The sequence below is a fragment of the Hippopotamus amphibius genome, chromosome 2 (assembly GCF_030028045.1).
Source record: "Hippopotamus amphibius kiboko isolate mHipAmp2 chromosome 2, mHipAmp2.hap2, whole genome shotgun sequence".
Classification (NCBI taxonomy): domain Eukaryota; kingdom Metazoa; phylum Chordata; class Mammalia; order Artiodactyla; family Hippopotamidae; genus Hippopotamus; species Hippopotamus amphibius.
This window is the reverse complement of record NC_080187.1, coordinates 51,530,754-51,554,950: the sequence shown is the minus strand read 5'-3', so window position 1 is coordinate 51,554,950 and position 24,197 is coordinate 51,530,754. Positions and strand designations below refer to the sequence as shown.

The window sequence follows — 24,197 nt, the reverse complement described above, 5'->3', positions numbered from 1 at the left end:
AACCTCAAGCAAAAGCTTTATTTGAAAAAAGAGAATGAAAAGAAATCCATATGGATAGCTAATTTCATCATAAATTAATGAGAAGTTCAAAAAGCTGGGACAATAATAGGAAAAACAGAGATCTTTTTGCAGACTTTGTCAATGACTTGCATAAGAATGAAACATAAAGATGATTCTCCCAAATTTTCTCTCACTCATGAGGACTGGATCCTGTCTCATTTACACAAATTAGAAAAGAGCAGGTGATTCATGGAAAAAGTACTGCAGAAGCTGACTTTTGCTTAAATGTGCTGTGTTTCTTGTGAAACATACTCAATTTGAAATTTATTTTAGGTTATGGGACATTTTGCAATAAAGCCTGAATTAGGAATGGTTGTGGAAATACAGAGAAATAAGGTTAGAAATGTTTCTTGGAGACAGGAAGATAAGTGAGATCTCTGAAGATAGTATTAAAAGTGAAGATCAAACGGCAGCAAAAGAAAGACGGCGTCATTGAGCTTAAGAAAAATTGGGGAAGAGAAGGAAAAAGTAAAACAGAGAAAGACAGTGAAGAACTCTTTCTGACATTTTAACAATATGTTTCTGAAAGATTATTTGGCAAATATGATTAGTGTTCTCATAGAGTATAGATTCATACAGCACTTTCACTGAACTTCAGAAATATTAGAAAACCAACGTTACTTTTTATTCAATATGTAAGTATAAATAAAAATGTATTTGCTGCAATTCAAATGGTGTTTATCATAATGATTCTTTCTGCTTCCATTTAAAATCAAAATGAAGTAACCACAGTAAAATTGAAACTTTACCCTTAGATTAACCTGGAATGCTAAATCCATCACTGAGAATTCTATTGAAGCCAAAGGAAGGAATGTGGTCCCATTTATATGGCGCAAGTTCAGATGTTTTCCTTACCAAATCTGAAGGCCAGTCCCACAGTCTACTTATTCCTCAAATCTCAACATAGTTTCACCTCACTCCTTTTACAAAATCCAGAAGTTCAATATACCATTTATTCCTCTGGTCTAGAATATCCTTCATTCAACCCCACAAGAGAATTCTGAAATAAATACTGTGAATGTTTGCTTTGGGGTGTAAAGAAATTGTGCTTATTTCTCTTTATTTCTAGTACTCATTTTTCACTCTCAAAGTCCAGCCAGACAATACAGGCTAATTACCATGACAATTTGCATTTCCAAAATTTACATCAATAGAAACTTAATAAAATAATAAATCATATATGCTACAGAGAGTATTCTACAATGAAGCCCTACTTTTCATTAAGAGTTTTATCCAATGTTAAAAATAGTATGTAATTTGCACCCCAATTTTTGTGTCCATTTGTTGCTGGTAATATATAAAACCGAGTGGCATTTCTAGTGAAGATGAGCTGAACATTAAAGTGATAACTAAAAAAAAAGTGATAACTAACCTTACTTCTCAGGGTTAGATGTACTAGTTTACCGAAGTTCAGGATTCAATACATGATCCTTTTTTTTAAAATTGGCTGTATGAAGTAAAACATAGGGCTATCTTTTAAAAAAACAAATTTTCATTGATATCACAGTTTTATTTATAAATGCATCTTGTTTGTTTCCTTCATAAATAGCTAAATCTATTAGGGAAGGAAACACAGCTATGTTATGACTTACACTGCACTCCGAAGGAATTTATAGTGCAAATCAATGTGCAGAAACAGGGGTAAGGAAAAAATAAAGATTTAATTTTCAGCCTTTCAATTATGCCATAAAGAAACTTTCTAAATGGAACATTTTCCCCCAGGTAAAAAAAGAAATGGAAGATATTTTTAATCTTGGAAAAATATTGGATAGTAATTTCTTAGAGTCATAATAAAGTTTGTTGTTTATTAAAAGACAGTGAAGACATAGGATACATAAACCATCACTCTATCCATAAAGAGTTTAATTCTGTATTTCATATCTAAAGAGGAAAGTAGGTAACAAAAGAGGAAAAGGTCACCAATTGGAGAAAGTTAAAGAAATTTTAATTATTCAAGTTGGAAAAGAAAACACAAGGGAACAATCCATTGATGAAAGGTTTTTTTTCACAAAGAACAGCTTAAATCCCTAAAATTGCAGTGCAAGATATTTTTAAGGGTTAACTTGAACAAAAATTACTGACTGAAATTTTAAGAAACTTTTGAAATATGTCTTCATGAGGTTTTTGAATAGAAATATCTAAAAATTGATGGGAGGTTTTTGCTGTTTAATTTTTCAGATTCATTGCAAAACCACATCTGATATGACTCAGACTGGTTATTCTGGAATTTATGCTAAGACTAGTTATGGCAAAAGGAAGAATTGGGCAATGATTTTTCACAATTATTTCCTAATAATCTCTACTATTATTCAAGTTCTTTCATAGTACTATTCAAAATAATACTATGCCTTTTTTCTGGCTAGTCAGAGATACAAATGGTTCTTATTTATTACTTAAACCTCTGCAGTTACAATGTTGGTTAGAAAGCAAGTTTTCCCAAGACAAAAATATTCACTAATGAACTAACTAGCTACTTAGACAATCGATTCCCACTTAAACATTAAATAGTCCATCCTATTTATCACCATGACCATTCTCTCTCAATCTGCCCACATATTTGTAGGTTGAATTTTTGCTAATTATCAGATATTCTGAACATACAACAATGTAATAAAAACACAATGTAGTTATAAGTCTTACAGAAGGGTGCCACACTAGTTTTCTATTCATTACTTATATTATCTGATTTAATCCTAATCACAACTTAATGAGATAGGTTTTATTTCCATTTTTTTTAATTAATTTATTTTTTGGGGGGGGGTACACCAAGTTCAATCATCTGTTTTTATATACATATCCCTGTATTCCCTCCCTCCCTCGACTCCCCCCCCACCCTCCCTCAAGTCCCCCCCATCCTCCCCCTCCCAGTCCTCTAAGGCATCTTCCATCCTCGAGTTGAACACCCTTTGTTATACAACAACTTCCCACTGGCTATCTATTTTACAGTTGGTAGTATATATATGTCTGTGCTACTCTCTCACTTCGTCTCAGCTTCCCCATTTTAAATATTAGCAAATTAAGGCTTACAAAGGCTAAGAGACTTTCCCAAAGTCACACAATTATGAAGTGGACAAAGCAAACGCCTGTGAATTAATAGCCCACCAACTTACACCAAGCATCATTCAGCCATTTTTAAATCCATCTGACAATTTCAAAATATTTATAACATGTGACTATAGTATACTTAAATTAGCTCTGCAGTTAAATATACCCAGTAATTTTACTTGCTTTCTTGGATGAAAAGACTTAGAATTCCCTCCTCTGCCTATTTCTTCTCCCCTGAATTTCCTCCTTTGCATTAAAATTCCCCTGAACCAAGATGTGCAGACTAGGGTGCCCCCCACACCCACCCCAGGGTTGACAGTGCCAAGCATTCTATGACTTGCAGTCTAAGATCACAGGTAGCTGCAAAACACTCTTGACTTAGACCACATCTACAGTCAGCTAGGTACCACAACTAAGTTCTGTGTACCCTGTTCCATATCTACCCAATTGGTTCACTTGACAAATGCAAGTTTGCCTTTGCCCCAGTTAAACATCGTCATGTGAGATTCAGTCCAGAATTCTAACTTGATGATCTGTATCTTTCCTAGTTAATTGTGCAGAGAATTGAGCAACATACCATTATATAATCCCCAAAGGGCAGCTCTGAGAAAATTCTTCAACAATTCAACAATCTAGGTATTCCACTAGATTGAGTACTAGTGAAAAAAAAATTAACAATTGCTCTTTAAATCAGTTATAAATCACTCAAGCGTATTATCAGTAACAGTATTTTGAAATCCTTGTTCATAAGGATAGCAGGAGAATTCATCCAATATCTATGTTTAATTTACCTTAAAATTGCAGCATACTTGGTCATAAGATCATGACATGATATTAATAAGCGTGGCTTTTCCCTTATGACCCTATTGGGGGCTTCTACCGACCACGACTTCCTAACTTACCTGCTCACAGACTAAATTTTAACTACCCTAGAATTGTGTGGATTTGGTGTTAAGCTCCTTCATCTTTAATGCACAGAGTCTACCTGTTAATAAACTTGAAAATATTCTCAGCTTTAATCACTTGACAGCTTTGCAAATCTTCAGGCTACTTTGACGACCTTTTCTCAGTTGCCTGTCTGCTCCCCAGTTGCTTCCTATCCAAATATATTTTTATATTTCCTTAATAATACATATCACTACCTGAAAAGACTTTAAAATGTTCTCTGTTTATGTTTTTTATTGTGTACCCCACCCCCACCCACTGCATCCAAGCTCCTTGAAGGACAGAGAAATTGTCTCTCTTGTTTACGATTTATTTTCTGCAGAAGTCAAGGTGAAAATTAAGATAATCTTCTTTCTTTCTCTTAACTACAGTCAATGTGTGCATGTCTTACATAGAGCAGTTAATGTGGCCCACTGTAGTCATATTTAAACCATGGATTCTTTTTTTTTTTAAGATTTATTTATTATTTATTTATTTTTGGCTGCACTGTGTCTTAGTTGTGGCACTCAGGATCTTCACTGAGGCATGTAGGATCTTCCATTGTGGCGCTCGGGCTTCTCTTTATTTGTGGCGTGTGGGTTTTCTCTCTCTAGTTGTGGCGCTCAGGCTCCAGGGCACGTGGGCTCTGTGGTTTGCAGCATGCGGGCTCTCTAGTTGAGGCCCGCAAGCTTAGTAGTTGTGGCTTGCGGGCTTAATTGCCCCGCGGCATGTGGGATCTCAGTTCCCTGACCAGAGACTGAACCCGCATCCTCTGCATGTAAGGCAGATTCTTTACCAGTGGACCACCAGGGAAGTTCCTAAACCATGGATTCTTTAAACACATTGTCAGTTAGCTCCATGGAACAAGTGCCCTCTTTACCCACAGTAACTGGGAAGATGCCTTGAGGCTAACTCATCGTATTTTTCCAGGCTCTACTTTCAACTCATGCCATACCACTAAGGTCTTCTGTAAGCTATGCTTTCTTCATTCTTCTTCTCCCCCAGAATTTCAGTAGTTTTTCTTTTTGAACTTTTAATTTTAATTGTAGTAAAATACACATACATAAAATTCACCATCTTAACCATTTTCAAATGTGCAGTTCAGTAGTGTTAAGTATTCATATTCCCATTGCTGTGCAACAAATCTCTAGAACTTTCTCATCTTATAAACAAACTCTATACCAGTTAAACAACTCCATATTTCCCCCTCTTTGCAGCCCCTGAGAACCACCATTCTGTTTTCTATTTCTATGGATTTGACTACTCTAGATGCTTCATGAAAGTGAATCATAAAGTAATTGTCTTTTTGTGACTGCATTATTTCATTTAGCATAATACCCTCATGGTTCATCCATGTTGGAGCATACATAAGAGTTTCCTTCTTTTTTAAGCCTGAATAATATTCCATTGTATGCCACGTTTTACATGGGATGTACATGCAATTCATTCATCCGTTGGTGGATACTTGGGTTGCTTCCACCTTTTGGCAGTTGCAAATAGTGCTGCTATGACCATGGGAGTACAAATATCTCTTCAAGACCCTGCTTTTAATTCTTTTGGCTCTATATCTAGAAGTGGAATTTCTGGATCACAGGCTAATTCTATTTTTAACTTTTTGAGGAACTGCCATCCTATATTCCATAGTGGCTGCACCATTTTATATTCTCACCAACAATGCACAAGGGTTCTAATTTCTCCCATCCTCACCAACATTGTTATTATGCACATTTTTTGGTTGTAGCCATCCCAATGGGTGTGAGTGCCAGTAGTCCTTTTAGAACACCCAAGATCAGCTGTAACTTCAAGCATTATGTCATTTTTCTGGGATCCTACCATTTGGTATATACTTCTCAGAGCTGTCACAATTTTCTTTCTTCCTTAATTAATTCCCCCAAATAACCACAGTTTCTTCAACCCTCATGTTGATCTTCTCTCCAAATGATCTTTCCAGAGTATGCTCTTTCAAAATGTGGGTAGACCCTTATGCCAGAGGCTGCCCTGTGTCCAGTCTCAATAATTCCTCAATCTATGCAATGCATTGATGCCACCTGTATAAGAGAACAAATTCAGGGAAATACATTATAACTTTAAGTCTTTCATTAAGAAACTGTATAAACTATGTAGATCTATTATTTTTTCAGAGACTCAGTTTTCTCTTTTGTAAGATAAGTGAGTTCCATTAGATGACAACAAAGATTCCCTCAACTCTAAGATTCCATAAATTTTTAAAATGTACAAGACTATAAATCTGACATGTAACATTACAAACATAGCGTCTAGACACCTTGGGGTAGCTACAGAAAGGATCGAGGGAAAAAACAAACAATAAACAAAAATAACATCATGAATCATCTGTAATGAAAATCAAGAGAAAAACAAACCAAACTAAACACAAGAAAATGAAAATATGAAAGAAGGAAAAAATATACAGTGAAACTTTGGAGAAAATAATCCATTTTTTTAAGGGAACACAAGAGTGTGATTAAAACGTTTGCACTAATAAATTGGTGAGATGGACTTTAGAAATATTTTAATACAAGACTGAGGTCAAAACCCAGGAACTGTGAGTGGTGAAGGCAATGGCGGTGACTGATGAATTTACACTTCTCCTGGGGCAGCTGTGGTCATACATCACTGTGAGTGGACTCTTGCTTGTGTCGTTAAGTATCCTGCTTACATTCCAGGAGATTTTAAAGTCCCTTACAGCATTTATAGAATGCTTAGTCATGTTTCTGGGATCTCTGAAATCCCAAGTGACCTTGTGTTTCTTCATAAAATACCCCACCTGTAGTCGCTGGTTCTTAGCACCGTGTTGATTTCTCTGTGTTCTGCATCAGAGTGGAAAGGAAAGTCCAGATGCAAATCTGGAAAGCAAAAGGAAATACAAAAAACCCACTATCGAATTGTTAGCACTTGTCAGGAGTAAGGAGGATTCGTACCACTTCAGGCCTGCTGGAGAACTGTTGATTTAAAATAATAATTACAATCATTATAATGAATTCATAAATGTGAGGGGTTTCTGCAATGTACCCTTTATATATTAACATGATACAAATATGCCATCGATAGAAGTTACAGTATTTTCTAGGAATAGTGACTTTTTTGCCCCTAAGTTAACAATAGTCTCATAAATTTTTCCAACACTGCTCTTTTGAAACTGACATCTGTGAGTAGTCTGGACACAGACCCTGCTAAAAATTGCCCTGGATGTCGCTAACATTCCCATTTGTGATCAAATCTTCACCATCAGCCTATAATGATGACTGTTTTTGTCATCTCCATTAGAAAATAGCCATGATAGAATCCTTTGGATGCAAAGACTCTCTGTTCTTGGAGTTAGTTTTTCACATTTATCCAAAATAATCAGCATTTAGTTAACAAGTGACTTAGAGCACAAAAATATCCCAGTAGCGTGGATTACATTAAATTGAATAATTTAACAAAAATTTTTTGTTAAATTTATAACAAATATTAATTGTCTAAAATAATATAGAGATAATGCCAATTGAGTAGAGCTTTAAACTTCTGGTTCATTTGTGGTGAGCAATTTAAGACACACACAACTTCAAACAGTAAAGCCCTCAACACTTCTTGATATAATGAGTCCATCAGAAGGACATCCCATTTGGAAACATACTAACCGGTGAAATTTTATTATTGCAAGTTCTCACAACAGTATGTTAAGGTTCCTATAAATCTACCTTTTGTGAGTCAATGCTGATTTTGCTGTGTAATTTATTTGGGGTGAAACAATAATATAAAGTTGTTTGCTTTCCATTATTCAGAGATTTTCTGCACAAATACTACTTTCATCTTAGGTATATTTGACTTTATAGATGTCAACCTAAATAAAGAGGTAAATGGAGGGAAGCTCAAATGACCAGAAATTGAGTTTATTCTGAAATAGCAGAGGAAGTGCAATTCAAGAAATCCATGTTGTAGCAAGCTACCGGCACATACGTTGAAGGTTTGGGGTGGACTCTATTTATGGGCAAGGAGTGCAAAGAGGGGCAAGTCCAGCCAGAGTCCTAGCAGGAAGTTCATTGGCTTGAGGATGGCGAGACATCCTTGGTGGATGTTCCTTGGTCAGGAGATAAGTCTCCATCTCTGTAAATCAGGCATTTAGGCAAAATCAGTCTCTCAGTTCTTAAGCTCCTTCCTGAGGGTGCATGAGAGAGATTCTCCATTTCATATCCTCGTTTCATTTCATTTCATTTTAGATTGAAATCCTTTCACAAACAGGCTTTTTATTGCACATAAAACATCAGCTATCTTTTGACTCAGTTGGCAATATTCTTCTTTGTTTAACGTTTTAAAAACAAGTAAAAAGGTACTTAATGATAGAAAAAGCATATAAATGCTGCAAGACCTGAGAGAAACAATGTGATTTATATATACGGAAAATTGTAAAATAAGTAAATAATTTATAGTAACATCTGGATTTTTACCATCCCGTTTTTGTTGCTCTGTGTACAAAATGTGAATTTCAATATTTGAAATCTGTTCATTACCATAATGCTAATTATACTCTCTTGAGTGCTTCAATGAGTGTGTTGTAGTGATAGATATTTTATAATATTTCACCTTGAAGAGAAATTGAACTAAAAAATTTATGATTTTATTCTCGTGTTGATCCAGTCATGTTAAAATTTCTGCTATTTTGTAATGACACTCTTCGAATGCTTCAGGAAATAAGAATCCGAATTGGGTTTTCTTGTTAATACGGAGGACTTCCTTCTCTAGGATTAACCTAGTGTTTGGTTCTTATAAAGAATTAGTTATACTGAAATATCAGGTGTCAAAAAACCCTTGGACCAATCAAAAGATTATTATAATGCCTTTCTTTCTAGTCTCTAGTCAAAACATTATACAACCTTTAGGTGTTACAAAACTGATCTTGGCTCACAGCGTCTGTTTGAATAGTTTGGGTCTATGAAATAAACTGATTAGTTCATAAATTTGAGCAGATTTGAACCTCCAACCCTCTGATAAGCAGACACAGAATGTTTTTTCACAACCAGAAGTTTATTCCAAAGAGGTATCCAGGCAGGGCCCTCCTATACCTCTCCCAGGGCAGAACCAGTTATACACATTCTGCTCATTAAAATGGGCTCAAGATCCTTTTCTGATTTTAGTTGAGATTTCTCATAAGAACCTTAAAACACCGTGCATGCAATGAGTAGTAATTTTGTGAAATTTTGAAAAATGTGAACAAAATTATCAGCATGATTGTCATTTGAGAAGACCAATTAGGAGTCACGAATTTTATTTCCACCATTATCCTAAGAGAGAGAGGGAGAAAGGTTACATTGATGGTCTATGTTAAAGTCTTTCAGGTCTTCAAAGAGAAATGTAACCAAAGTACTAGTAGAATAATGATGATGGGTTAGTTATACCAGAGAGTTTTAGAGAAAGTATAAATATAATTTAGCAGGACTATGAACTTAAATGAAACCACATGTAAGAACCTGGTTTATGGTAAGATTATTTAAATTAAATGCACAAATTGTAAATTACAATGTTTTAGCTAAATACATTTTGACATGGCAGTTGTTCCTTGTCAGGTCAATAAAATTTACTGGAGTAATATCTCTCCTGGCGGTAGACAGCCAGTACCCACCAAGTGTGAGCATTTTCTTCCTTTTGTTTGTAAAATTCCAGCTGTTCCTTAAGAACACAAGATTTGCAAGCTGGGTCAAACCCAGAAATCCCAGTCTCTTTCTCTCTCTTTCAATTGAGGAAGCTGGGCCAAATATGATTCAAGTTCACTTTTAAAACTAAATGTGAGGGACTTCCCTGGTGGCACAGTGGTTATGAATCTGCCTGCCAATGCAGGGGACACGGGTTTGAGCCCTGGTATGGGAAGATCCCACATGCCTCGGAGCAACTAAGCCCATGCGCCACAACTACTGAAGCCCAAGTGCCTAGAGCCCATGCTCTGCAACAAAAGAAGCCACCACAATGAGTAGCCCACACACTGCAATGAAGAGTAGCCCCCACTCGTCGCAACCAGAGAAAGCCCGTGCACAGCAACGAAGACCCAATGCAGCCAAAAATAAATAAATAAATTTATTAAAAACAAAAAACTAAATGTGAATCTGTAATTTCTTCATAAATCACAAAACTCATTTTGAGCTTAAATGTATGCTCAGCCCACATTCTCTCTTTGAATAAGTATTACTTTTATGTATTCCTCATGGTATAAAGTATTAAATAATAACCTATTATTTTGCTTCTTTTAACCTATTTTTTTAAATGACCAAAGGTGACAATTTTTTAAAATGATAATGGAATACATTTGAATGATGTCTTCAAAATCAGCAAATTTCTACTGAAAATTTGTTTTTCTATTGAAAAACAAAAAGGAACATGCTTCAGCCTCAACTCACAACTGTCCTCACTCGTGTTAACCCTTTTGGAGTTTGTCTCATGACCCTTTTTCCTTTACGTGTGTGTGTGTGTGTGTGTGTGTGTGTGTGTGTGAAACAGAGAGATTATGTATATGTATGTTTTTATGTATATGTACTATACATCCATATGTGTGTGTATATGTATAATTAAATATGTAACTATATGGATGATTAAAAGTATAAAAGACATTTCAAACATAAAAATATAGAAAGTTTAAAAGTAATATTTTGTATCAAAAATATTAGCATTGAGTCAAAGCCACAGTGAGGTAATCGCCACACACCAGTCAGAATGGCCATCATCAAAAACTCTAGAAACAATAAATGTTGGAGAGGGTGTGGAGAAAAGGAAACTCTCCTGCACTGCTGGTGGGAATGTAAGCTGGTACAGCCACGATGGAAAACAGTTTGGAGGTTCCTTAAAAAACTAAAAATAGAACTACCGTATGATCCAGTAATCCCACCACTGGGCCTATACCCAGAGAAAACCATAATCCAAAAAGAAACATGTACCATAATGCTCATTGCAGCACTATTTACAATAGCCAGGACATGGGAGCAACCTAAATGCCCATCAACAGATGAATGGATAAAGAAGATGTGGCATATATATATAATGGACTATTACTCAGCCATAAAAAGGAATGAAATGGAGCTATGTGTAATGAGGTGGATAGACCTAGAGTCTGTCATACAGAGTGAAGTAAGCCAGAAAGAGAAAAACAAATACTGTATGCTAACTCATATATACGGAATCTAAAAAAAAAATAGTACTGATGAACCCAGTGACAGGGCAAGAATAAGGATGCAGATGCAGAGAATAGACTGGAGGACATGGGATTGGGGGGGGGCCGGGGTCGAAGGGGAAGCTGGGACAAAGTGAGAGAGTAGTTCTAGTTTTTTAAATATAATCCTTCCTAAAGAAATATATGTATGTATATTAAAGCTAATCACAATAATTTGGGATCATCTTTAAAGCTGCCATTTTGGTACTAAATTTGACACCTTTAGTGGACCCTGCTATATAGACTACAATGGTTTTTTTGAGAAAATAATCTCTGTGTAGTTGAGATAGCTAAAGAACTTGATAATTTTAGAGCTTAATTTTACTTTTCTTTGTATTGAAATAGGTAACTAGTTCAGCCCATATATTTTTACAGATATTGTCTTTGTGTTGAAAAAGAGTATCTTTTATCAAAAAACGTTTTTAATAGGACAAAACTCAGTCAAATTAGTTGCTTTTATTTAGGAATCTTTAAAAATGCTTCACCTAACTCACATGCTGGAAAATATGCCTTCTGGATTCCATTGAATTTTAAATATAAGTTATCCAATTAACAACAAGCAGTCCATCAATATAATCTTCTCATAAGTTAAGATATTCCAAAGCACAGTTATTAAATACATAAATAAATAAATAAATATTCTACATCATTTAGACCTCATTGTTTCTCCCTTTCTATTGTAGGTATTAATCTCAATATGTTCCTATTTAGAAACATCATATTTATAATTTCTATTCGATAAAAAGCTTCAGACTCTAAAATTTTAGTGCTCCATTCGTAAAATAATCTGATTAAATATTTCCAACTGATTTTGAACAAATGCAACCAAAATTTAGAGAACCTATTTACTCAGAGTTCAATACCATTGCAGAATATATATGTTGATTTGTAAAGTACTTCTTCAAATGTTCACATTTTCAAAAAATGTAACTGATGACGAGGAGTAAATAGAGACACGTTATGCCAGAATGAGATACAATTTTTAATTCAGCATCGGCTTTATCATACACACATAATTATAGTTCAGTTAACTTAGTGTTCATGTAAAAATGTAAAGTTTAACAACTATAACTTCTCTTCAATTGATGGAATGGAACAGAACTTATGGATGTAAAATAAATCATATATGCATCACTACTAATTTCAAGAATACTACATCTCCATAGATTTTTTAATTTAGTAAGAATGTAATTTTTAACACGGTGATGAGTCCCAACAAATATTTTATTCAGGTCCATCACAAAGTGACATTTATTTTCAATGTTGAACTTCTTAAATGAAATTAACAGACTTTACAATAGAATTTACAACGACATCATGTATTTCTTCCTCAACAAATGTAATTCCAAAAGCCTTCCTTTGATTATAGAATTGGATTTAAAACTGAAACATTTAAAATTAGTTTAACGAATTTTCTCTTTGAAGCAGGAAATGATACTGAAACAAACCTGCCATCATTTAATTGCTTGCAAATCTCCTATTATGCACTTTTCCAAGAAAACCTGAAGTCAAAAATGAGTGAAATTAATAAAGAAAAGCAATCATCTGATCTAAATAAAAACTCATTTTTCATAGAGTGATATGTAAATGCTCCCTCTGCAAACACACTTATCAAATGATCATCTTTGGGCAGTATTCCGAAAAGGACTGTATCTTTTGAAATAAATACTGGTATGTTTTCAGCTCATTCGTATCTTATGGCTTTTGTGTGGACAGTTATATCCTTGTAGCTGCTATTGTAAATGTTAAATATAAACAACATTTTGTTCAAGTTGCACCTTCACCATCAACTTTTTGTGTGAAATGGAAATTGCATCCTTGCTTTTTCAATAAATTTTGAGCTTTCATTTATTTTAGCCATTGCTGCTAGGAGAGTTTATTACAAAATATCAGTGTTGCTAAATAATAAAATAAATGTTTGTAGGTTTTCAAGTATTCATAAGAGTGTAAATTTATTTATTTATTTATATACTGGCTGTGTTGGGTCTTTGTTGCTGTGAGTGGGCTTTCTTTGTTGCGGTGAGCGGGGGCTATTCTTTGTTGTGATGCTCGGGCTCCTCATTGTGGTGGCTTCTCTTGTTGTAGAGCATGGGCTCTAGGCACACAGGCTTCAGTAGTTGTGGCTAGCAGGCTCTAGAGTACAGGCTCAGTAGTTGTGGCACATGGGCCTAGTTGCTCCATGGCATGTGTTAGATTTTCCTGGAACAGGGATTGAATTCATGTCCCCTGCATTGGCAGGCAGATTCTTAACTACTGTGCCACAAGGAAAGTCCTGGGTTTCAAGTATTCAGATTTCTTCCTATATAATCTTGAGCAGTGTTAAGCTTTCAATACTAAGCAGTACTTAGCTTTCACTTACAACTAACATAATTTTCCGTGACACTTCACAGATGTCTCAGGTTTGTACGCCAAGTGTCCAGCTGGGGAAACAAAGGTGAAAACTTCTGCCACTGCTCCAATCAGGATTTAGCTGCCCATGAAATGTTAGTTTGTTACTGAAGAGGTCTGGTAAAGATAGATAGACCATTGCTGAAGCGGGCTGTTTTACAGGTTTAACCTATAGTAAAATGTTAAAACAGTTTCATACTCTATTATATGATGGGAGAATCTAGAAGTAAAATTGAAGATATACCAAACCAATAGTGATGTACTTTAAAACAATGATTAATAATGATACCTAATATAAAAATGAAGAATCTAGAACAAGTGTTGTCAGAGAGGATATAAGGGTGAAAAAAAAAAAGTAATCAAGGGCTGTCTTGGCAAACCAAAATGTATGGTTAGAATTCTTATAACCACGTGACTCCTCAACTAGGAGAAAGGAAGAAAAAGGGAAATCTTGGAAGATTTAATATTTTTCCTCTTAAGACACTAAGCTCTCAGAAAAAGACTGAATCATCTTTAATAGGTTATTCGAGTTGCTTTCTCTCAAGTTCACCCTAATCAGATGGAATGGAGCCATCATATTAAGATACAAACAGTTGTAAATAACTGAAAACAAATGCCCCTCTATTTATCACATCTAAATATAGTAAACATTTAATCTATATAGTAAACATATAATTAACCCTGCTTCACCTGAATAACTGTTACAGTCATTCCTCTGGAAGACTTTATCTGATTCTCCTTCTGCTCCTGTTCTGCTGCTTTGTTTAGACCCCTTCCTGCACTCACATAGAACTCTGCTTATTTTCTGTAAGACCTTCACAATCTGTTAATCTGTTTTATTGTCAGCTGCCACTATTCTATGAGCATATTGACTGGAGTCAGGTCATTTTGTAGTTCCATCAGCTTACCTGGTACTGATATAGGGTAGGAACTCAACAATTGTTTATTAAATTAATGAACTAGTTAAATTAATTCCTGGGCAACATTTCAGTAATATGATTTTTTTCTTGTTGGTAATATCTGAATATTTTTATAGATGAGATTTTTAAAAAAATAGATTTTTAGAGTGGTTTTAGGTTCACAACAAAATTGAGCAAAAATTACAATTTCCCATATACTTCTCTGCCCCCTACCCAACACGTGCACATCCTCTGCTAGTATCAACACCCCACACCAGAATGGTAGGTACACTTGTTACAATCTATAAACCTACATTAGGGTTCACTCTTGGTGGTGTGCATTCTCTTAGTTTTGACAAACATATAATGATATATGTTCCATTGTAGTGTCATACAGAATAGTTTCACTGCCCTAAATATCCTCTGTGCTCTGCCTATTCACTCCTCCCTCCCCGCAAACCCGTGGTTACCACTGATCTTTTTACTGCCTCCGTAGTTTTGCCCTTTCTAGAATGTCATGGAGTTGGAATTGTACAGCATGTAACCTTTTCAGATTGATTGACTTCTTCCAGTTAGTAAGATGCATTTGTTTCCTCCATGTCTTTTCATGGTTTGATAGCTCATTTCTTTTTTAGCACTGAATACTATTCCATTGTCTGGATGTACCACAGTTTACATATCCATTTACCTACTGAAGAGTATCTTGGTAGCTTCCAAGTTTTGGTACGTACAAAGCTGCCATAAATATCTATGTGCAGGCTTTTGTGTAGACGTGCTTTCAATTCACTTGGGTGAATACCCAGAGTGTGATTGCTAGATTGTATGGTAAGCATATGTTTAATTTTATAAGGATTGACCAAACTTCCGAAGTGGCTGTACCATTTTTTCATTTCCACAAGCAATGAACAAGGGCTCTTGTTGCTCCACATCCTCATTAGTATTTGGTATTGTTAATATTCTGGATTTTGATCATTCTAATAGGTGTGTTGGTTTCTTGTTGTTTTAATATGAAATTCTCTGATGACATATAAGAATTTTTTTAAAGATTATAAATTTATATCTCCTGATATCTTATACAAACCCCATACTATTTCTTATGTTTAATTAGAGTTTAAAATAAAAACTATTTTCTTATCTGTCAGAGAAATTGGGAATTTTCATGCTTTTTTTTCAGAGGGCTGGAAAAGATCTCAAGGAAAAATTACAATTCTTTCAAATATTGCAAACTTCCACAGCATATTAATTGCATATCTATTTAACCCATTTTTTGTGCTTCAAACATGATTAATTATTTAAATATATATCAGGAATGTATTTTCTAAGATATTTGTATGCCTGAAATTATATGTATTTTTTAAAATTCTAAATAAATCCATTGCAAGCTCTCCACTCACCAAAGTTGATGAAAAGTCCAATATCATAAATTCTTCAGGACACCCTCTCCTTCATAGTGTTAGAAAACAGTGTCTGGGTCTATGGGAGTCTTGAACCAAAGTCTATCAGGCTATTATTGCCGTGCTGCTGCTTCTCTTTATGGGTATCAATGTCATTACCAAATGCTGAACATTGGGTAGTATTCTGGTTTTGCCCACTCTCAATTAGCCCTAGAGGTACCACTCAAGAAGTTCAGGCTCCAGAAGCTTTTTCTGCATCTCAAGATTACACCTATGTCTCAGTTTTCCCTTTTCACAGATATTCACACATCTATGGTCCACTTGATGTTCTACATCCCCCCACACCACCAATTACAGTGCTGCATGCAATTGGCACAACTTTTTAATGTTTATACATGCTTAACTATCTTTCTAAACTTTATCTTTGATTCCCTTGATCAGCCTTTCTGTTTCTATAAGAGTAATCCTAATCCTTTACTAATTCTAACGCTTTCCTATTCTTTTTTTATACTGCATTTTAATTAGATAGATTTATAAAGCTATATTCAATTATATCATAAAATCAGAGGGCTGGAAAAGGCTTTGGAGTTCATCTATTTTAACTCACACGGTGATTAAGGGTCTCTTATGACATTCCTGACAGATCATTTCCCAGACTCTGCTTGAGGAAAACATTACCTTACCAATTCCACTGTCAAATTCTTTTAGAACATTCTCACTTATATGTATTTAGCTGAAATGTGCCTTCTTGAACTTACTATTTTGTTTTTTTCTGTCTTCACCTTTCTCTTTCCAAGGCATTCTCTAAGATTCTTCTTATAGCTTTTTTTCTTCCTTTATATATTATCTTTTTTTTTCTTTTTTTTTAATTTTATTTATTTATTTATTATTTTGGGGGGGGTACACCAAGTTTAATCATCTGTTTTTATACACATATCCTCATATTCCCTCCCTCTCTTGACTCCCCCCCACCCTCCCTCGAGTCCCCCCCACCCTCCCTGCCCCAGTCCTCTAAGGCATCTTCCATCCTCGAGTTGGACTCCCTTTGTTATACAACAACTTCCCACTGGCTATTTTACAGTTGGTAGTATATATATGTCTGTGCTACTCTCTCGCTTCGTCTCAGCTTCCCCTTCACCCCCTGCCCCCTCCCAAACCTCGAGTTCTCCAGTCCATTCTCTGCACCTGCATCCTTGTTCTTGTCACTGAGTTCATCAGTACCATTTTTAGATTCCGTATATGTGAGTTAGCATACAATATTTGTCTTTCTGTGACTGGCTTATTTCATGTGGCACAGTATCGTCAAGCTTCATCCATGGTGTTGCAAAAATTAAAAATAAGACTACCATGTGATCCAGTAATCCCATTCTGGATATTTATCATCAGGATTGAAATCAAGATCTTGAAGAAGTATTAGCACTACTGTGTTCATTGCAGCACTGTTCACAGTAGCCAACATGTGGAAACAATCTACATATCCATTGACAGATGAATGGACAAAAAAAAAAGTAGTATATACATACAATGGGGTTCTATTCAGCCTTTAAAAAGAAGGGAATTCTGTAATATGGGGGGGAAATCCCTTAGTTTCTGAAGGTGGCAGTTTCTTAAAGCTTGGTTGCAGTGTGAAATTGGAAACCTAGCAATGAACTCTTCTGTTTTGTTGTTGAAGTATGGTTGATTTACAATATTGTGGTAGTTTCAGGTGTACAGTAAAGCGCAGCAAAATAATCTGAAAAAAAAATGTATGTATAACTGCATCACTTTGCTGTATATTTTGTAAAGAACTCTTCATACTCTTGTAAATTAAAATCTATTTGTCTGTCTTGAACATTACCTGGATCTTTTCCCTAGGCATGATTTTTAACATTTGATCATTGGAAAGCATTAGCTTAATGAATTATTCAGATATTCCGAACATTGACACACGGCATTATCCAATATTGAAAAGTCACATCTGTTAACATCACCACTGAGCTCATAAAAGAATCTTTAAGTATTGGGAAAACAATTTTTCCAAAATTCAAATCTTGAATACAAAGCTCAAAATCTACCATTGACAACAAGTGCCATCAGTTGTTTCCCTCAACAAGAGAGGTTCACTCACTTCCTTTATTTTCAAGAAAATGGCCATATCCCTAATCGTAATAACCACCACTTGCCAGTCATTTCTTTTTCAAGTAAAAATGGTGTGTCGGGAAAACCCAGCTGGCTTACTTTCAAATCAATCACATCAGTGCTTTTCCTTAAAAGAACAATCATGTTACCATATGCAGCTGAAGTGCTTTATCCGTATTTCCCATTTTGATACACAGAATATTAAAAGACTATTTATATAAGGGCCAAAATTTAATAAGATTATAATTGTTACTGTTTCATCAAGGATCGAGAACATTCTTAAATAAAAATGGCATTGTTTATACTGCAAGATATGGCAGTAAAGAATACAATAACCACTAGCACAGTTCGGTGTCACTGCTCTTAATTATGCTAAAGCACTGGAAGTTTTACTTATTATTTTTTCACCATCTGGGCAAATGTCAACACAATGAAAAAGGCAGATAATGTCTTATGAATATGAAAGCAGTTTGGATTTTGTGAATCCCATGGAAGGATTTTACTAATGTTTCTAAAGCACAATTTTTGTCACGTCACACCCCTGCTCAAAATATTCCAATTGCCCACAGGGAATTTTTAAAAATCAAACTTTTCAACCTGGGGTTTAAATTTTACATAATCTTACATTCATTTATCTTTTCATTCCATATGCTTCTTCATGCACACTGGCTCTAGACAAATAAAGTTATTGCTATTCCTATCATAAACCTTGGGAGTTTACGGTTTCTTTCAACCAGTCATACTATTTCCTTTGCCTGAGTGCCTCACTCTCTCTCACCTTCTCGGTATGCAGGTCTTGCCTTTCTTCAAGGTCCAGCTCAAATGAGGCTTAAGTGGACATTACGGATCCCTCCTCTGAATGCACGTAGCCCTTTGAACCTCCCCCATACCAACTGTGTTGTGCCTGGTAATAACACCTCACACCCCTGAAACCCAGTAGGATGCTTTACAGTCAGTACCCTAGAAATACTTGTTGAAGAAACAAGTGTTTGGTTGGGTTGAGCCATTTGTTTACACGTTTCGCTGCAGCCACCCTATGAGATTGTTGGCTGAAGGTAGGGTTAATGCCTTTGTTCCCTCAATGAAGTATTCCTTGTTGTGAAACTCATTACGGTACAAGGCAATTCAGCTCACAGCCTCAATCTTGTTAGCCAGTCTGTTCACCTTGGCAATTCTCAGAATTACGTAAAGTTCTGCCAACCAAAAGCATAAGGATGCTGAACACTGTGAACTGTGTAGAAAAGTATTGATTTTTTTTAAGTTATGTATGAAGGCTTATTGAGGCAAAATTACCATTTGGTTATTTTCCTTGAACATCCGATAAGTTACTTGGAATAAAAGCATTACCTCCTAAACTTGTCATCTCACTGTTTTCCTTCTGGTTTCAAACTTAAATATTTTGTGGACCTTAAGGAAATAGCATAGTTTGATTAGGAAATGCCCACGCCTAAATTACTTAGTGTGGTTGATTAGTTGACACAAGATCAAGCTGAGTATGCTGTCTGTAAATTGCTCCAGAGACTAACTAAGGCTTATCTTTGAGGGAATTTCAGAGAGCTCCTTTCTTTTCACAGAAGACCCTAAGAAAAATTTAGAAGATAAAAACAAAATTTAGAACATTTCTCCATTTATCTGTCAAAATTGGGAAATATCTCACATATTTTGTCTTCAGGGATTGCATGTATGGAAGAAGAAGGTACCTGTCTTACCTGGAAGTAAATAAGAATCAGTCCCTATTTTACTGTCTTTTGATCCTTGAGAAATGTGCATCAATTTTCCCTCTAGGTAAAATCATGGTATGGACAATGGATATATCGAAAGACTTACAAATAAAAGTGAAAGCCTTTTATTATTAACCACCAAATCATTAATTGGAGGGTTCAATGAAATAGATTCCAGTGTAAGCATGTCAAGCATAAGTCCTTGCTGTGCTAAGTCCAATGGTCTAGAGGACAGTCCTGCAGGTTTTCTTATCTGTTCTGGAACCAGAATTCAGGCATGTTCCCTTCAGTCTGGAGGCCTTTACAACCTCTGCCAAATAGTGCTTGCTCCACAATGAGCCATCACCCGGATGCTGCTGCTGCTAAAACCACCATCCCCATTGCCAGTGGAGTGGATGCTGCAAGGTGTGCCCACGGGGCAGGTGGGTGGGGTGGGCATCTGGCTCCAGTCACTACCACCACCGCTGGATCAGATTCAGCTCTTCTGGCGATGTCCTTTTCCCGGTGTCATGGGAGGGGGAAGGGTGATCAGTTCCCTTCCAGACACATCGCTCTGTTAAGCCTAACCTGCCCCACGCCCTATGTTTCTAATCACGCACACAGCCTCTTGTCGACAATATTAGCTACCAGAGAATTTGTTTGGGACAGTTTCTCGTTTGCCGCTCCATGCACCTAGAGTTTCTGCTTCCTTTATCTGACCCCTTGACTTAGTTCAGAGGCCAGACTGTGCTTCTTCTCTTCCTACATCCAGGGCAGTTGTGAATTCTGACAATAATGGCAGTTATGAATTCTGACAACAATCTACCCCCACAGGTTACATTCACATTGACTCCTTCTCTGCAACAGCCTTCAAGTATGCGTTTCAACAGCTTCTCACTCAGAGGGAAGGAAAAGATAAAATTCTGCTTTTCTTAGATACCACTCCTATACCATTCCTTTTCGTAGATACCACTCCTTTCCTTAGATAGATGACATTTTATTTCACTAAAAGATGCTATCTTATTATAAAATACATTAGTCAATTCTGTTCTGAATACACTCATGCTATGTGCAAGAGTTTATCCCTCCACAAACATGTGGGTTTTCTTTGTATACTGACTTTCCCTGAATAGCAGACATTTCTATCTAAAATATACTTTTGCCCACTTTGGGACTCGGGACCTAGAAGCAGATGCCATAAACTAAAATAGTTAATGATTAAACCAAGAAAGGTATCAGCTCTGGCACGTTCTTTCCATGGATGTTATAGTTTAGTTCATTTCCTAACCAGTGACAATTTCGGTTTTTATTGAAAGGGTCCTAAATAATTTTGAGAAAAGGTGAGGGGAGGTCTAATGGAGTGGAACCAAAATGAATTGTTAAGTTAATGCAGTAGCTGCCCATCCCAAGGAAAGAATGTATATGCATATTCTTTAAGGTTTCTACATGCCATGCCATACTTATCATTAGCCTACTACATTTTCTTACATTATTTGATAAATATTCCATATGAATAGACTTCAGTAGACTGGAATTGTGCAGTGCACAGCTCAATCAGTAGAGTTAAGATGACATTGTTTGGTCTTCCCATCCTATGAGAACTGTACAAGTGATTTTTTAAAATTTCACTTCTTTGAAAGCCCTTTTATGCTCTAAATATTTTTATTATGTTTTGCCTAGTTGGGTACACGATGAACGATCTCATTTTTGAATGGCAAGATGAGGCGCCTGTACAAGTGGCAGAAGGACTCACTTTGCCCCAGTTTCTGTTGAAAGAAGAGAAAGATTTACGATACTGCACTAAACATTACAACACAGGTAGGGGTTGAGTTTTCTTCATTACTCTCATGACTTGTGGTTTTATAATATTCAGATGTTTCTTAATTATAGTGCTGGGTTAATTATTTTAACAATTCATAGCTGAATTTTTTTTATAGTCATAGAACAGAGAATGGATATCTTTGAAATTTATAGAAGCTTTGACTCATTGCATTTTGTTATATAATTGGTTTGTATCGAACAAAAGAAATGCTTAGTGTTTAATTATATTTAAGCAATTTCTTTTTTTTTTTTTTTGAGAAACGCCTATAGTTACATAGTAATGCTGTTTCCAAAAAGTTCCTTTAATTTCTGTGTGAGCAATAAAATGTGTATTTAACTCTCCTTGGGCTATAAACCTTGTGTTTGCTAACAAAATGAAAGAGATTGCTTTTTTTTGAGCTTCACTTGCCTAAATTTTTAGTTTGGCCACAATGTCATACATTTTAAGATATTGTTACTAAGCACCTACTACTCACATTGACACAGTAACCTTTTACCTTATAAGAATAAACATCAGATAAGAGTCATCAACATAAAAGACTGCAAGACTTGTACATTATCTCTTCACTTCTCTCAACTGGCACTGGCTATTCCCATAATATCCCTTCTAACTGCCTAATCTACTCCTACAAGTTCCCTTAAGCTGCCCACAGTTGAGGCATTGCTCCAACGTGGTGAGTGTGCGGCCTCCCACTAGCATCAGCAGTTGCTCTTATTATTTCCTTACAGTAACTATGATTCCTCTTCCGTTCAGCATTTCCAGAACTGTGACCTGACTTTTCACTATACAGTCAACCCTCCATATCCATGGGGTCACATCCAAAGATTCAACCAACTGGGGACTGAACATATTCGAAAAAAATAATTCCAAGAAAGTTCCAAAAAGCAAAGTTCTTCCTATACAATTTGTTAAAGAGACCATGCTTTCCCTGCTGAATAGTCTTAGTCCTTTGTCTAAAGTCAATTGACAGTAAATGATCAGTTCTTGACTTTCAGTTCTATTTCATTGATCTGTATATATTTACTTATGACAGTACTACACTTTGTGATTATTGTAGATTTGTAGCAAGTCTTGAAATTGGAAAGTGTGAGTTCACCAAATTTGTTCTTTTTTTCCCTCAAGGCTGTTTTGACTATTGTAGGTCCCTTGCATTTTCATGCTAATTTTAAGGTCAGCCTGTCAATTTCTGCATAAAAACCAGTTGGGATTTTTATAGAAATTGCAATAAATTTGTAGATCACTATCGGAAGTATTGCAATCTTAACCATATTAAGTCTTCTGATTAATGACTACAAAATGACTTTCTGTTTATTTTGAAATTCTTTAATTTTGTTCAGCTGTGTTTTATATTTTTTACTACACTTTTTTGTTAAACTTATTTCTAAATATTTTATTTTATTTGGTTCTTGTAAATGGAATTGTTTTATCAATTTAATTTTTGGATTGTTCATTGCTAGTGTACAGAAACACAATTGCTTTTTGTATACTAATAGTGTATTCTGTAACCGTGCTGAACTCTTCAGCTCAGTAGATTTTTAGTGAATTCTTTAGGATTTTCTAAATTCAAGGTAATGGCTTCTGCTTATAGAGATAGTTTTACTACTTTCTTTTCAGTCTAAATGCTTTTATATAATTGTTTGCCTAATTTCCTGGCTAGAACCTCAAGGTACAGTGTCTAAAAGAAGGTGCAAAAGCAGACATGAATTAAGTGAGGTAATAGACCTTTTATTACTTTGACAAGTGTGAAGTGCTAATCAAATGGGAAGTAATAAGATTATATATTATTTCCTGAAATAGCACACTGCTCTATACATCACTTATAGATGCTAACAGAAAAAGAAGAAAACTATTTTTCAGAAACCAGTGTGCATCTATGATTTAGGATCCCATTTCGTCATAACAGAAATGTTTAGGGCAAAATTATTATGAAAACAAAATTGTGACATTTGATGTGATAACAATGACCTATTTTTACCAATTGTTGCATTTATTTCGCAACCAATTAGGAAAGTTTACGTGTATAGAAGTGCGATTCCATCTTGAACGACAAATGGGCTACTACCTGATCCAGATGTACATTCCCAGTCTCCTGATCGTTATTCTCTCCTGGGTTTCATTCTGGATCAATATGGATGCTGCTCCAGCCAGGGTAGCCTTGGGAATAACCACCGTGCTGACTATGACCACACAGAGTTCAGGATCACGAGCTTCCTTACCAAAGGTAAGTGCACTAAATGGGCATACACACATATTTGCACAAATCTGCATATATGTCATTTTCCATTTTTGCCACATCTTTTTTGGTGGTATTTACAGTCGGTCCCTGATTTACGATGGTTCAACTTACCTTTTTTTTTTTTTTTTTACTTCTATATAGTGTGACAGTGATAGGCATTCAGTAGAAACCACACTTCAAATTTTGAATTTTGATCTTTTCCTGGGCCAGCAATGTGTGGTATCTGCTCTCAGGATGCTGGACCGTGGCAGCTGCAGCTCCTGTCAGCTACGTCATCGGGAGGGTAAACAGCCGATGCAATCACAACCCTTCTGTACCCAGACAACCATTCTGTTTTCCACTGTCAGTACAGTATTCAATAAATTGCATGAGATAGTCAACACTTTATTATAAAACAGGCTTTACGTTAGATGATT

At 35.6% G+C, this 24,197-nt stretch overlaps 1 protein-coding gene across 2 annotated transcripts in view; it reads left to right on the top strand.

The window, feature by feature from the left end:
• LOC130846387 (glycine receptor subunit alpha-3) overlaps positions 1-24,197 on the top strand; it is a 190,886-nt gene that overhangs the window by 136,077 nt on the left and 30,612 nt on the right. For both annotated transcript variants that reach the window (XM_057724600.1, XM_057724601.1), the window contains exons 6-7: positions 21,404-21,541; positions 23,552-23,766. In XM_057724600.1, coding sequence (XP_057580583.1) covers positions 21,404-21,541; positions 23,552-23,766 — 353 coding nt within the window. The remainder of the gene's footprint in view (positions 1-21,403; positions 21,542-23,551; positions 23,767-24,197) is intronic.